General features: G+C 38.5%; 1 protein-coding gene across 1 annotated transcript; it reads right to left on the minus strand.

Annotated features, from left to right (window-relative positions):
• Nucleotides 1-1,438: 1,438 nt before the first annotated feature.
• LOC117322192 lies at nt 1,439-3,131 on the minus strand. Its single transcript, XM_033876962.1, has 2 exons — nt 2,920-3,131; nt 1,439-2,569 (listed from the first exon to the last, which is right to left on the minus strand). The coding sequence occupies exons 1-2, from the start codon at nt 2,923-2,925 to the stop codon at nt 2,033-2,035; spliced, it is 543 nt and encodes a 180-aa protein (XP_033732853.1). The 5' UTR covers nt 2,926-3,131; the 3' UTR covers nt 1,439-2,032.
• Between the last annotated feature and the right edge of the window lie 14,309 nt (nt 3,132-17,440).

Consider the following 17,440-nt stretch of genomic DNA (forward strand, 5'->3'; position numbering starts at 1 on the left):
AACCAAACAAGTACAGCTCCAGTATCCTGGCTGGTATGTATCTGTCAACGCTGGGGCCGAGTAAGGGGAGAGTTTAGGTCACTAGAGGTCAATTTAAACAGCCCTGGTGTGATTAAGACCCAGCGTAATCTGGCAGTTGATTAAGTAAATTTTAGATTAATAGGTTTTTAGGTGGCTTGAGAGTGGGAGACAATGATGTTTTGGTGAGCTGGTGTTTCTATTTAAGGTGTACAGAGTCTCTGATTTGGTGACCATATAGTACGAAATTTTGTATGTTTTGATGTTCTGATGTTTTGATTAGGACTTGTTGATGTGCGCACTCCGGTGAATGTGGATATGTACTAAATGTCTGTAAATAGTGTATTAACACTTGTTTGTGGTTTGAACCGGTCACAATACTTTGATGCAAACCTTCATATTTTATATGTTGCCATTTACTAACCATGAATATCTGGTTTCGACAGATTATACGTTACATTCTTGCATGATATCTGTTAATTTGCACATTTAACTGATATTTCCCTTGACAACAATATTGGAGTTAAATAACAATTAAAGATGTACATCTCCTGTTATATTTCACTCACAACTTGTAGTAAACACGTATTATAATACAAATACTGTATACAAATTATACTATGTTATGCTCTAAGTGGGTACAATTATTCTGATACAAATTATATGGAATATTCGTAGTATGGAATTAAATAATGTAATATGTGTTACTGATTATATGTGAACCACATACAGTAAAGGAGTAGGTGCAGTAAGGGCCATTTTTGGCCCCATCTCAGATTTTCATTATTTTGGTACCATGTTTGTACCAACAAATGGGATTAGTAAAAAACATGGTTTAAAATTATTCCTTCTACTGGTTACCTAGCAACAGGCCTTAGCAACCTACTTACCATATCCCTGCTATTCGGCCATTGAAGAGATCTTAATAATTAATCCCTCCAAGGAAAACAAATCCACGGGTCTACTTATTATTTCCTTCAAATATACAAATTGAATATAAAAGTTTCCGTGTTGTATTTTGAGAATAAACTAGTTGCTGTGTTGTAGCAACTGGTTTTTCTCCATAGCAACCGTTCTAGGATTTTTTCAAAGGTAATGATACAGGTCGACTATGCACTGCAAAATGTGATCACTGGTGTAGTTTTCTGAAACATGTCTGCTAAAATGAAAATTATTCGTATCAATCATTTTACCTTAGCAACGGATGTTTCTGTCCTAACTAAAGATGTGTCTCCATAGCAACAGTAATAGTAAGTTCAGTATGAACAATTTTCTCCAACTCCTTTATTCATTTATTACACGATTTTCTAAGGATGCAATTGTATGCCAAAATCAGTCTATTGAATGATAAGCTGAATAATGTTTTCTTTAATTATTTAGTTATTGGTAAGGAATTTGTAAAAAATGACAAAAGTCTGAATTTCATGAATTTCTCATACAATATATTAAATCCAAACAAGCATAATAAAATCAACATGATGAGTAACATTGCCATGCAGCATTATCATTTATCATAACAATTTCATAATTGGGCAACAATATATTCAACAAGAGGAAAAATACATTTGTATATACATTTGTATGCAGATCATACTGCTGGAGCAAAGTACATCAATCCACTGATGGACATTATAGATCATCAAAGTATGCTATTAGCTAACCAATATTTCAATATTAAACCAAAATAATTATGTTCTGAGATTGGCATTTTGTACACTGAACACAATTAACTCTGGACTATGTCCTGTAAACACAGTAATCCTAAACACATCTTGGTGTGACAGGTGATTAAATCAAATCAGCTTATTATACAAAACAATTTGTTACCGATGTGAATTATTTACAGTTTAAATTCAGACCTTCAATAAATCATTAGATGAGACAATTACACTGTACGTCCAATTACTTGTATTTGATGATATAATGGATACATCAAGTTACAATGTTTATGCAATAAATTGGTAACCATCTAAATGAAGGAGAGGTTGGCATATACAGTATATATAATCCACAATTACTCTTTCGGATCACTATCACCCTCGCTAGACACATCCACAATAATTGGAACATTTGCTGCATCCTCCAAATACTCAGACAAATTCCGGACTCCCCTAACCGTACCAACATGGCGGGCATATCCAATATACCATATCACTGCAGCAACATGGGCACAGGTGCCAACAACTCTGGCACCAGCCTTACACTGGCAATACCAGCCATTGATGACTGCGGGGCTATAGTCGATCCACAATAGGTAGGTCTTCGAACTTGTGTGCCGACTTTGGATCCTTGCCCTGAGTAATCCAGCTGTACCGTCATTTACCATGATGACATATTCCCCATCCTCAGCAAGGTGTTCATGTGTGTATGAGCGAGCAAGTTTTAGCTGGTAAACACCAATAGTCAGGTTTCGAAGCTCCTCCTCTGACATTGAAGGGAAGTCGGTTAATTCAATGGAATTCGATGAAAGGGATTTCCATGCAACAGTCCTTCGTTCCAAATTCTCCTCTTTAACTCTTTCCTGGAGAGCATTTCCTTTCAAAGAAAGAACCTGTAAAATATGAGGAATGTTAAAATGTTTTTTGTTAGTGATATTAATAGTGTACTGACAATTAGTATCTCATCTGAATACGGTATGTACAATTATTGTAGTACATCAAGATATACCGGGTAGTATACAAAATGTGTATCAGTAACACACTATATCAATGACTCACCTCATCAAGCATATTTAAGATAGCTAGGTAACTAATTCAACGTTTGTTTCCTTGTACACAATAAAACCATCTCCTAGTATCACTTTGTAGCACTAGTGTGCTTTCTTATAATTTGTTTTGTCATCAAAAGCAAGGAGTGTTAAAAAGGACATACCATAGCAACATTGCTTAATAAATGTATTACCTTCATCTTTGCTGCAACAACTTGGTCGGTATCAATGGTACCACTGCTCAGTGGAGTTAGATATCGGTTACACAGTGCTGCAATGAGACGCACATAATCTCCAATAACAGGTATCTGGCTGTTTGGGATGATGTTCTGTAAGTATTTCCACTGTTTCAGTCTCCCGTTCGCAGATTCCACAACCCAACGTATTTTTTGTTACGAGTCTAGAGGAATTAGCCTGAAACAAAATGCCAACCATTTTTTATTTATAGATTATCACAATAATAATTATTAATGTAACCCAGGGTAATTGTTGTACGTTGTATGTGTCAGGTCCCTGTGCAATATACTCGTGATCTGTACTTATTGTACCTGTGAATCGTATTGTGGTGTTATATCCGTACTTGTTACCTGTTATGAGTTGTACTCATGTATTGTATTGTGATGTTAACTCTGACCTCGGACATGCACGCTTCATCTGACAGATGAGCGTGGACACGACACTCGACGAGCGGCACGACTTTCTCTCTTTACTTTCACTGCGCCTGCGCACTGAGCTTTCTTGCTAAATCTCTTACCTATACTGGTCATTCTATAACTGCTATCCGTGAGGATCAGTTGTAACACCCTGATGGTCAGCAACATTAGAAACATATATATATACCATCCAGCTGAGGGGATCGGGAAGCCTGGTAAGCATAGTGTTGGTGCGAATGGGAGTGAGGGTGTGCTCGATTTGGTGTATATTTGTGTATAGGTACGAAGTAGGAGAGTGTGTGTACGTCAGTTTATATTTGTTAGTAACATGTTTGTTTTGTCTTACAGGTCTTTGTCTCGAATGTTAAATAAAACTATTGAAGGAAGAACTCCCGAGTCTATTATATTTGATCCCCGGATGATAATGGCGCCCAACGTTAATGTGAAGAAAGATACATGTATGAAGACCAGGCCAGCACCGGACCGGTTCCCCGTACGTACGTACATCAGTTAAGGAGGCCTACAAAGGGTATTCACACTTTCCGACGACGGACATGGACAATGGACCATTCCCTGGGGAAGAAGACGAAAAGATCTAGCATGTGATGTCATGACTTTGTTTGTTTGACTTTTCGCGTATTTGTAATTTGTTCATTTGTGTTATTTGTGTGAAAAAGAGTCGGATGGAGGCAGTGGAGCACGCATAAGTAATGTAAGTATGTTAGAGTAAAAAGTGTGCACTTGTTTACCAGGCTTCTATATAGGGCTTTTCTTTAAAAATTTCCGGTAGTGTTATATCATAAAATTTGATTTGAGTAGTATTTCTTCTCAGTTGTATTTCTTCTCAGTTGAATTTCTTCTCAGTTGTATTTTTGTTTCTCATTTGTATTTTCAGTGTATTTTCTAATTCCTTTAAGGATTGTTTTTTCTATATGTGCCAGTTCAATTCTGAAAAACCAGTAATACTGACAATGACAGTTTGACAAGTTTTATGTTGAATTGACTGTATGTTATATATGTTTATATGTTATATGTAGATTGTATGTTTTATATATATGTGTGAATTTGATTTTGAGCTGTATACATTTTCTATTTATCTGCATGTATAGTAAATTAGAAAAATTTGTTGACAAGTCAGTTGAGTGGAATGGAAAGATTACAAGGAAGCCGATAGTGCTTACCAGCAGCAAGGGTTTTTCTTTATTGAAAAATATCGATATTTCAAAATCTATAGGAGTTAATCCTGAATTCATTTGTAAAGCGGGTGCACGTTTTGCAGATTTTTGGCCTTGGGTTTTGGCTAATCTCAAGGTAAAAGTTCAAATATTTGACAAGGTCACATTATATATTTGGCTAGGTACATGTGACTTAACTGTAAAGTCTGGTAAATTTATATCTCTCCGCCACCACTCAAATGGATTTGCCAATGAATATTTGGTTGGTTTTATTGATAGATATGTGAAATTTGTTAACCAGTTCCCTTCGGTAAAGTTGGTGTTTGTTGAGGTTCCACCATATTCTATAGTGACCTGGAATAGGGTGAAGGGACACAGGGATCCCGAGTCATTCACAGAACAAGATAAGGTGTTAAGGGAAAGATTACTGAATCTGAATGACTACATACACCAAGTTAATTCAGTGTTGACGGTTCGATCTCCTTGTCTTAGGGTAGATTTGGTCCGTTATAGGAAGAAAAAGGGACAATCTTTCCGAGTGTCTGTAGATTTCGGATTGTACAAAGATGGTATTCATCCGTCTCACCTGTTGGCGAGGTGTTGGATGAAAAAGTTCACACTTTCTTTCATTGAACATTGTGTATAAAGTTAATATTTAGTGTATATTTCTATTGGTTAGTGTAGCGAAACAGGACCGGGTCAATCAGCGGTAGATCACTCGGCTAGTGTTCAGAGGTCAGGGGTTTGAACTCCGGTTTCGCTGTGCATTTTTTTTCCACTTCTATTATAAGTTATGTTTGTAGTTGGTAGCGGTACATGTGTGCCTTGTGCTTTGTAGGAAGGGGAGGCCCAATCACCTAGCACATTGGATACATTGTATTTGCAAACCACATCTCTGTATATTTATAGTTAGTTTTGTTGAGTTATATTTAGTTTGTATAAAATATTTTGGTAAATTAAGGCAATATGGATGAGTTACTGTCAGAAAATGAGAGGGATATACTGCGTAGATTATCAGAGTCTGGTAGATATGTAGTGATACCGGCGTCAGAGTATCCGGTTGTAGACCAATTGATGACAAACCCAGGTAAGTATAGTAGGGACCCATGGATAGGAGGTAACTACCCAGGGACGCGGCAAGTACCACAATGTAATGTTGGGGCAAGTGTTAGTATAGAGCCGGGAAGTAGAGGGTTTGACACTGTCAATACAGATGGAATGACACAGGCAGCTGCTATGCCAGAAATAGGAGTAGATGATGAGGTATTTCATCAACCCCCAGTAATCCACGGGAGTCAGAGTGTTTCTGGTTTACCGCTAGAGACTCAGTATGGGAACCAGGCAGTGCCAGCCATTGGTAACTTCCATGTGGTTGCTCCTAACCCTAATCAGTACGGTAGATCCCCCATGGAAAATTTTACTCCCCAGTGTCCAAGACAGGTTAGCACTCCAGTAGGTATGCCATATGAAAGAGAGGGTCGAGTAGTTCGATTGTCAGATCCTCCAAAGATTTCCCAGTTTTCTGGTGATGATCCTCCTCAGAAAGGTGATGTTTCATATCGTGAATGGCGTAGTGATGTGGGGGCTATTCAGGGAGATCCTACATATTCGTCCCATTCTTTAGTGTTAGGCATTAGGAAATCATTGAGGGGTACAGCCAGAAAAATTATGACTACCTTAGGCGATAAGGCTAGTGCAAATGAAATCCTAAGGAAATTTGATACATTGTTTGGGGATGTTTCCAATAATGGAATGATTATGCAGGAGTTCTTTAATGCCACTCAGCAGGAGAATGAGTCGGTCACCTCATTTGGGTGTCGATTAGAAGGTATACTACAGGTAGCCATAGAGAATGGGTATTTGGAAGCTAGCGCTAAAAATGAGTTGTTAAGGCACAAATTCTGGACATCTTTGTCATCAGACCGACTTAAGTCTCAAACGAGGCATAAGTATGACTCGCTTAGAAATTATGACGAACTCTTGAGAGAGTTAAGGAGGGTAGAAAAGGAAATCAACATTTCTAGTTCTGTTAAGGAGTCTAAAGGGGTCAGTGATAGTAGTAAGAAGGGACATCAGAAGTCACTTACCACAGATGTAAACGCGTCAGTTGAGCAAAGAATAGATAAGCTAGAACAAAAATTTCAGAGTCAAATGGATAAGATTTTGAATATGCTAAAGAACTCTGGTGACAGTAACAATCAAGGCTCCAAAGGTCAGAACTCCTATGACAATCAAGGTCATAAAGGCAATGGAGGTCAAAGAGGTAGAGGGAATTACCGAGGTCAGGGTTACCGTGGTAATGGTCAAAGTCATGGTCAAAGTCATGGTCAAAGTCATGCTAATGGTCAAGGTCAAACTAAAGGTCAAGGTCAGGGTAAAAAGCAAGGTCAGTACCCAAACTAGACGCGGTCCCCGCTGTTGGTCAAGTAGGGACCGTTGCCTCGAAAGATGACCAAGGTTTATTGGATAGAATGGTTGGCGAGGTGAACGAGAGTAGTGTCATTATACACGATACTGAATTGAAAGCCTTGATTGACAGTGGTTCAATGGTAACTACTATAGCAGAGTCTGCGTGTAGGAATTTGAAGTTTCCTCCAAATATAAAAGGTTTAGAGAACCTAGGGTTAGAGATACATACAGCAGATGGATCTTGTATGACTTATAAAGGATACATAGAGTGTTTGATAAGAGTACCAGTTTTATCTGAGGTTGAGTTACCAGTACCTGTGTTAGTGGTACCAGATACCCCATACAACAAGCAATGTCCAGTGTTAGTAGGGACGAATGTCATTCGGTATTACCGAAACTTAGTTGAGGGTAGTTGTGTGTCAGTTGATATGCCTAGGGAATGGCTTACAGCTTTTGAGGGTATGCAGTGTAGCAAATATCCAGTCAAGTCACTTAGCAAGAAAACAGTTGTAGTTAAGCCGTATGAAATGACAGTTGTTAGTGGTCTTATCAGGAATTTTGACCCTATTATAAGTGAGGTGGTAACAGAAAACTTGGATGACGCAAATTTGACTATAGCTGTTTGCCCTAGAGTAGTGAAGACTCAAGGGGGGTCTAGTGTGGTACGAGTACCAGTTAAAATATGTAATTTGACAGCCAAACCTGTATTAATTGGCCCAAAGGCATGTTTTGGTCAAGTACAGGAAGTAAAGATCGTAGATAACTTGGCATCGGAAATGGGTAAAGCTGTTTTCTACCACAATACCCTGTGTTATTCAACTCTCAGACCATCAGTTAATCATTACAGCCGTTGATTAACAATATGTTTATACCACACGTGGTATAAACTCTGTACGCATTTCGATTGGCCAACACGGTGAACTTTGACCCAAGCTGCAATTGTTATTGACGTCATCAATAATCTAATGACGTCACATCACCGGGTCCCGGACGTCACCGGTACACTTTATTTGCATACGCAAAATTATACTTGGCCACGTTTCCCTTTGATTCAAGCCGATATTATTGTGGTAGAAACAGGTCACACGACTCGAAATTGTTGGATATGGAATTTATTTCACACTCGTAAGTTATTTTTTAAAAGTTGCAAAAAACACTCGCTAAAGCTCGTGTCTTTTGTAACTTTTAAAAAATAACTTACTCGTGTGAAATAAATTCCATATCCAACAACCACTCGTTGTGTAACCTCTATTTATCTCATCCTGAGGAACTAGGTGTTAAGATAGGTAAGGATAATCTGACAAACGAACAGTATGACCAGGTAAAAGGGTTGTTAGGAAGTTGGTCACATATTATCTCTCAAAATCCAACTGACTTAGGGAAAACTTCACTTATCAAACATAAGATTGAACTGTCGGATGACACTCCATTTAAACAAGCATATAGACGTGTACCACCAGCAATGTTCGAGGAAGTACGCCAGCATGTCAAGTCCATGTTGGATGAGGGTGTAATTAGGGAGAGCCAGAGTCCTTTCTCTTCCAATATATGCTTGGTAAGAAAAAAAGACGGTACCCTCCGGTTTTGTATAGACTATAGGCAGTTAAACTCTCGAACCAAGAAGGATGCATATATGCTTCCGAGGTTTGACGATGTAATAAATACCTTAGAGGGGGCAAGATATTTTTCCAAGCTAGACCTCCGATCAGGGTATTGGCAAGTCGAGATGGAAGAGGATGACAAACAGAAGACAGCATTTTCTGTCGGCAATGTAGGTTTTTTCGAGTGTTATCGCATGGGGTTTGGGTTGACGAATGCCCCAGCCACGTTTCAGCGTCTGATGGAAAAGTGTATGGGCGATTTGCTTTTGCGCGAGTGCCTAGTCTTTATTGACGACATATTAATTTTTTCCAAGACGTTTGACGAACATTTGCGACGGCTACAGTCGGTGTTCGAGAAACTTGAGATGCATGGTCTTAAGTTAAAGCCGTCAAAGTGCGAGCTATTTAACACCTCTGTGACGTATCTAGGTCATGTGGTGTCAGAGGATGGTATAAGTACCGATCCTCAAAAAACAGCTGCTGTTACAGACTGGCCAGCCCCTAAAAATATCAAGGACTTAAGACGATTTTTAGGGTTTGTAGGTTATTATAGGCGGTTTGTGGAAAACTATTCCAAAATAGTTGAGCCCCTAAATAGGTTATTGAAAGGTCACGGTGTCAATAACAAAGTAACAAAAACGGAAATAAGTCCCAAGCCCAAAACAGCTCCTGCCAAATGGATTTGGGGAGAAGAACAACAGTTAGCCTTTGATACAATCAAAGAGAAACTTGTTGAACCACCAGTTTTAAGTTATGCTAACTACTCCCTCCCATTTGAGTTACACACTGATGCATCGGGGACAGGCCTTGGCGCAGTGTTGTATCAGGAACATCAGGGTCATAAACGTGTCATAGCTTACGCTAGTCGTGGTCTTCGGACTAGTGAGAAAAACTACCCAGCGCATAAGTTGGAGTTTTTGGCGTTAAAATGGGCAGTGACGGATAAGTTTCATGACTACTTATATGGGTCAACGTTTGCGGTTGTCACAGATAATAACCCTTTGACCTATATACTGTCCAAAGCCAAATTGGATGCCACAAGCCATCGCTGGGTGGCCGCATTAGCAAACTATGACTTTACCATCTCATACCGACCAGGTAAGATGAATAATGATGCAGATGGACTATCCCGTATGTTCTCTGATACAGTGAAGGCCATATGTCATGCGGGCCACGGCGTCAGTGCCATTAGTAGATTCTGTCACGGCAGATGTTCCGCTTTCGGCCGGAGATGGGACAGAAGTCGGTGGTAGATTTAGTACTATAAACTGGGCAGAGGAACAGGGTAAAGATCCAATAATTGCTAGGCTAAGAAAGATCTACAGTAGCGACCTTTTTCCGCGGGGGAAAGAGGTTCAGATCGAGCAACCTGAGGTACGTAAGTATCTAAGAGAGAATAAAAACGCATCCGCTTTGAGGATGGCATTCTCTATAGGGTAGCTACGGTAGATGGTTATGAAGTCAAGCAATTACTGCTCCCAGAGACTTACAGAGTCCATGCACTGAATGGTATTCATGATGACGTCGGCCATCAGGGCAAAGAAAAGACCTTATGGCTAGCAAGACAGAGGTTTTATTGGCCAGGTTTAGAGAAAGACGTTGAATACAAGGTAGAACATTGTGACAGGTGTATCAGGAGGAAGACTCCAGTCAAACCTGCAGCAGGTATGGTACCTATTGAGACCTCTAGGCCGATGCAGTTAGTGTGTATTGACTTTTTAAGCTTGGAAAAGTCAAAAGGTAATTACGAAAACATTCTTGTAATTACAGACCACTTTACACGCTTTGCACATGCGGTTCCCTGTCGAAATCAAACGGCTTATACCACGGCTAAAGCTTTGTATGAACATTTTATTGTTCATTACAGTTTTCCGGAACAGCTACATAGCGATCAAGGCCGAAATTTTGAGAGTGGGGTCATTAGGGATCTATGCAAAATTGCTGGGGTAAGGAAAACTCGAACGACCCCATATCATCCACAAGGTAATGGGTCGGTCGAGAGGTTTAACTAAACCCTCCTGAAAATGTTAGCGACTCTAGACAATGACCAGAAATCAGACTGGAAATCATATGTGTCCCCTATGGTACAAGCGTATAACGCTACTCGGAGTGACGCCACAGGCTATTCCCCACATTTTCTAATGTTTGGGTGGCACCCAAGGTTGTCCGTAGATGCCTTCCTGGGAATTGATCCAGGGAAAGGAAAGACCAACCATGGTGCCTATGTTGAACATTTAAGGAAAACCCTACAATACGCATACCAAGCTGCGGGCAATGAAGCCAGCAAGAGTGCCGAGAAAAACAAGGCCAGGTATGACGGGAAAGTGCGGGAAGCCCGGTTGGAGGTAAAAGATAGGGTTTTAGTACGCAAGGTCGGTTTCCAAGTGAAACATAAACTTGCTGACAAGTGGGATAAAGAACCTTACAGGGTCAAAGATGTACCTGATCCCGACATGCCAGTATACATGGTTGAACGGGAGGATGGTATAGGACCGGTGCGCACGCTACATAGAAATATGTTGTTGCCATTCCATGTCCTACCTGTTGAGGAAACGGTTAAGGCGAGCCGCAAAGCTCTCCCAAAACGACCGACTACCCGTATCTCTCGGGAACCTCGGCAGGTTAATGACAGCTGTACTTCCTCGTATTCAGAGAGTGACAGTAGTTCTGATACTAATCCAACGACTAGGTATGTTGTCCCACAGCGCCGGAGGGTATCTTTCCTCGCTCCAGGTAAACGACCCCCGGTACCGCAATCTTCAGATAGCAAAGTCAGCAAACGTCCATGTACTGTACATCCTCCATCCAATATAGATCAAAGCCCGAGTCTTGTATCTTCTTCAGAGACTGAGTCTGAGGGAAAGTTGGACAATAACTCGGACACGATTTCGGAAAAAACCGTAAGTTTACCAGACAAACACGGACCACGACGGTCTGAGAGGTCCAGGGCCACAGTTAAACGTTATGGGGATTGGTTTTACAATCTCTTGCAGAGAACCCAACCCCCTAAGAAAAGTGAAGTAATCAATGTGTAAATACATGTGCCAGTTTTAGAGAAATATCCTAGATTAGTGGTATTTGATGTTATCATTATTTCCATGGTGACGATATTAAGGTTTATTATACATGTTGGACATAGTTTTAGTTGACATAGTTTTAGGTGTGTCTGGGTGGTTAAAACAAAGCTCTGTACAAGTTGTGAAACAGTACGTGAAACAGCTACTTAATGATCATTAAGTAATTTATAATTTCACCAAACTATGAATGAAACCATCCAAATACTTTGTGTTTCAGGAGCAGAAATTACCTAAGATTTGTTGTAGTGTCAGCTTGTGTAAATATTGATAATGTTGCTTTGTTTCTACATTGTAGCTAGCAGATGATGCAGTAGTGAACGGTCTGCCTGGATTTTATACATTTATATGTATTATGATTATATACTCGTTATTATAAGATGAATTATGTTATTTTGTGTGTCCTAAATTAGTTGGAACTATGATTATTACACACTTCATTCGAAACTGAAATGTGGGACACATTTCTCCTCAAGGGGGGGGAATGTGTAACCCAGGGTAATTGTTGTACGTTGTATGTGTCAGGTCCCTGTGCAATATACTCGTTATCTGTACTTGTTGTACCTGTGAATCGTATTGTGGTGTTATATCCGTACTTGTTACCTGTTATGAGTTGTACTCATGTATTGTATTGTGATGTTAACTCTGACCTCGGACATGCACGCTTCATCTGACAGATGAGCGTGGACACGACACTCGACGAGCGGCACGACTTTCTCTCTTTACTTTCACTGCGCCTGCGCACTGAGCTTTCTTGCTAAATCTCTTACCCTATACTGGTCATTCTATAACTGCTATCCGTGAGGATCAGTTGTAACACCCTGATGGTCAGCAACATTAGCAACATATATATATACCATCCAGCTGAGGGGATCGGGAAGCCTGGTAAGCATAGTGTTGGTGCGAATGGGAGTGAGGGTGTGCTCGATTTGGTGTATATTTGTGTATAGGTACGAAGTCGGAGAGTGTGTGTACGTCAGTTTATATTTGAGTAACATGTTTGTTTTGTCTTACAGGTCTTTGTCTCGAATGTTAAATGAAACTATTGAAGGAAGAACTCCCGAGTCTATTATATTTGATCCCCGGATGACATTAATATAAGAATAGAGATTGCAGGAAAGAGTCCATCTCCATCTGAGCACGACTACATTCAACTGAAATGGAGACACATATCCCACCTAAACTGTAATTTAATGGGATCAAGTATTATTCTTTGTAAATACCTGGCTAGACTGTGACAACTACCTATCTTAACAATGCATTGATTATTGTTATAAACAAATAAAAAGAGCATTTGTATTGAAATAAAGTATGTACACTGTAGTGCATTAAAATTGGAGTCCTCTAAAAAACATACCACATTTATAAGCTGGATAGCAACAGATAAATATCATTTTTTCATTTTTGTTCACCCCTAATTTTACAGCTGTAATATTTACCTCTTCTGTGGTATGCTGCTTTTGACCCTTGTCAAGGTATGCTGGCATTTTTCTCTTTATTCCTAGGCTGTCAAGGAAGTCCAGTGAGTCCCTAAATCCACGATCTACGACAAGGATGTCGTCTTCCTCCAGCCATTCTTTCATACGTTCCATGTTGGACTTTAAGCTGTGCTTTAAGATGTTGGCATCGTTGGTCTTTGCATTGGCATGATACGGTCGTTGTTACAATAACCATCGGCTTCACAAGAGGACGGCTTTTATGCATACTAAATGATTGTCTTTGGAATCTGAAATTGTTGCTTTTTTGTATATAAATATACGTACCATCCACAACTAATATTGCTGCCTTCTCACATATACTGCCAAAAAGTTCCTGTGCCAGTGGCCTGGTATGTTTCTGTATGACATCCTCACGAGTAACATGTTGAAAACCAATATATTTTGGAGTAAAGTTAATTGTAAGGAAATGTCTAGCTGTCACAATTGACCTTCTAATGCTGCTCTTTCCTATATTGAAAATAGTTGACAATAGTCTATTTGACATGCCAGTTCGTAACTTAACAAGGAGGAGAGCAATACAATCGGTTTTTGGTACACCGTATACCAGTATTTGTTACGTGAGAACAAACATCCTCGAAGTTGTCCTTCGTAAGGCCAGTCAGTGTTTGATAATCCAAATCATTTAAAGCATTGTTATTGTCAAAATCAATTCTATATTTTTCATTACGAAGAGCAATAGATCTAACATTGTTAATCAGCGATATAATTTCTGTTCTGTTGAAGTAGGTTGTTTCCTTCAAAAGGTCATCCTTTATCATAGACAAGGCACCATCTTTGAAATATTTGTCTGCGTTGAGATGATTGCAGCAACACCTAGATCCTGACAACAGCAGGTGACCTTTCTCAACAAATAGCCTATACCTACTCTCAGCTGAAACGCTTAAAAGTTTTGGACCTCTTCTCTTACATATACAACACGTTGAGTGACTATTACCAGATGAAATAATTGGTAATAGTATAGTTTGAGGACTCTTCAATTTCGCTTCAGGTCTCAGTTTTTTGGCACATGGAGGAACATAATCTGTATCAGTTTGTGTACACCTACTGGAACTAGAAGTAACTACAACCTTGGGTTCAGATTTCTCTGTTTTCCTTTTATATTTCAAAAAACACTTTTGGCATGTTACATCATTTTCTCCAAAACTATCAAGTCCAAGGTATTTTCCGTAATCCTTGTAACTATCACAATGAACAAATCGTCTTTCTTGGGGGCTTGTCCGTTTACCACAGGCAATGCAATTGTATTGCTTTGGCCCTATTCCAGGCATCCTGCAAAGAAAGATTATCCATATCACATAAAAAAGACCTTGTAAGTTTGAGAAAATGAAAAGTTTAAAAAAAAAAAAAAAAAAAGTATCAAAAAAGTTACAATAATTTAGTAGGTTTATGCAATCATCAAAGTTAATTTTTCAAATGATGTTATTTTTTAAATGTAACCAAGATTTTTTACAAACCTGAAATTCAAACTTGCATGCATATATATATGTAAAACGTATACTTTGTTTGAAAAAATAAACAGACCAATATATATTTTATTCAAATTTATAGAGTGTATTATTTAAAAATGTGCCGTACATATTTAAAAAAAAAATCATATTCTATCTACATTTTTTAATAGTGTCAATCTGTTGGATGATTCTTCTCATTAGATATCATTTCTGTACATGTATTTTGAAATCAAAACCGCACATGGATTTCTCAAAGACCACAGAAATATTTGAAATAATGCCAGCGTAAGAAAAAATTATGATTCAAGATATTAGCCTACATAAGATAATCTGAGAAATTTCGATTAAGTTAAGTTTCAACATTAAAAAAATATTTTATTGATAATGGGCTACCGTTGAATGGTTATTTAAGTTAAAAGCTAAGAATATTGTTGAAATCATATCGATGTACTTTTCACACCTTTTTTATTTAAATATATTCTTAATATATAATGATATATCTGTAACATGTACAGTAGGGTACCCAATGACTGAGTGGGCGAATGGGTTGATTATTAGAGTCGCCTCCCTTGGTTAATATGAAAGTCACTGATTTTTTGCTTTATCTTAAACTTGTCACTGCTTCAAAGTTCTAGAATCAAACCAAAATGTTAGATTTAGACTAAATTTAATAATAATACTAACACTTAGCATATGGAGCGGTGACATTTAAGATAAAACCACCAATTTCGTGTATCACAGGCCATAATGCACCTAGGTTTAATTTTGTCAGTCGGCTCTCGCCAAGTGCTTGTAAAGGTCGGTTGATGTAAATCATTCTAAAACTCAAATATACGTACTGTACATCAAAATATTAAGCTTCACTTGAAAAATATGATATGGGACTACTTGGACATTGGAAACATTTAGTTTAAGCCATAATACATTAGGTGTGGATAGGCTGATATTTTCGGGGAGGGTGCTGGGTTTTGTCGTCTGCCCGGGTGCCGGCAGGATTCGTGTGATTATGCTTCACAACTTCAACACACAATCTCTTTTTACCTGTTGAATATTTTGCATGTCCAGTTCTTATATTGGCGATGTCCAGCAAGGAAAGAGGATGATCATTGTTGTCTATCAGGAGTGAAAGGTGCCGATGTGATTTGTTTACATTTCCGCGATCGCTTGACATGACACTGAATATTTCAGTACGATAACTCGGTTAACGGTCAAATGTTTTTCCGGATTAACAATATTCGATTGTAAATTAATTCAATAAAAAATACATATGTACAATAAAATCACACTGACCAATTTTGTATGATTACGATATCATAGCTTTACTACAGCGCCAGGAGTAACGAGTGTAGAATTGTCTTATCGTAGTCTTTCCGGATAGTTTGTCCCAACACTCGTTTTGAGTATTGCTTCTCCGTAAGTACGTGATGTGGGTATCACTATTTTAACATCGATATTTTCATTTTTTCGACTTGGCCGCATGGATGTTACAAAACGATATTTACACATTAGATATACAATTTTGATGTGTCTTTATGATTGAAAAATGGTTTTGTAACATACGTGCGGCCACCGTCAAAACTTCAGTTTTCTATCTGAAATTACCAAGAAATGGCAAAAATAAGCACACCACGGCGTTTTAGGAGCCGATATTTTTAACCATAACACATCCTTTTAACAAAACAATTGTTATATCTTTAAAATATGGCTCTTCAACTCACTGAAACTATTAACATTTCTGCTGAATGTTAAACATTAGTTTTTGTCATTTCCTGGGGCCGATTATGGCCCTTACCGGACCTACTCCTTTACTATTTAAAACTTCATGTCACATAAATTACAAATTTGCTATATATAACTTTATGTCACATACATTATATAAATTTGCTATATATAACTTTATGTATTTTATTTTCATCAATTCTTCAATAACATCTTTTGATGATATAAAGCAATGCAATTGTATGTACCAAGACAGAGGTATTTGTCCACAAACACATTCAGGACTTGTCCCTTCACTACACTGTAGACCACAGACACACGTGTGTGTTTCCCCTTTAGTGTAAACTACACCTTAGGGAGCAGTGGTTGAAGCCCTGCCTGGACAAAATTAATTGATACTGTCAATAGTCCAGATAACACCAACATACCCAAATTGCACTGAATCTCGGCCCAACGATGCCGCCTAGTGGGAGGTATAGCTCGTATTTCACCGTTGTTACCAAAATTGACATTCAAACTTATTTTTTCTTAAATTAAAAGAATTCCATTTGATATCGAATATTGTGATTGCTATCAACACAGCAACTACATAATACCTATAATCTGGCATCACAACATACAGCCATGAATGCACAGTTAGGCTTAAAATCTGTTTACAAGGTGCAAAGCAGCTAATTTTTCGACCGCTGGCTATAGTTCTAGGGGCTATAAATAGCCCAGAGAACTTAAAAGGATGCTGTTCATATGTCTGTTCAACACAAATTAGAAATGTAGTGAATGCGAATCGATGTTGCATATTGGCCTACACATGTTAATATGACTTCTTGTTTTTAAGTCTACCACAATTTGCTTTTTTAGAGAACAGTTTGTTTAATGGGATATGAAACACTCATAAAAAGGTTTCCAATCGAAGGTCTGACACAAGTATTTTTCCAATATAATTAGGTCGAAACATGTACCAAGTGAAGATTATCTTTCCATCTCGTGACAATTCATCCGGTAAAAAAAGACTTTGAAATTTTTACTACAAATTGCGTGGTAACACTGCTCTCATTTAGGAAAAAGGATTTACAGAATCGCGGATAATCGGGCGACGATTTACAAGAACGACAGGAATTAAGATAGAAAAGGACCGTT

The sequence above is a fragment of the Pecten maximus genome, chromosome 2, assembly GCF_902652985.1.
Source record: "Pecten maximus chromosome 2, xPecMax1.1, whole genome shotgun sequence".
Classification (NCBI taxonomy): Eukaryota; Metazoa; Mollusca; class Bivalvia; order Pectinida; family Pectinidae; genus Pecten; species Pecten maximus.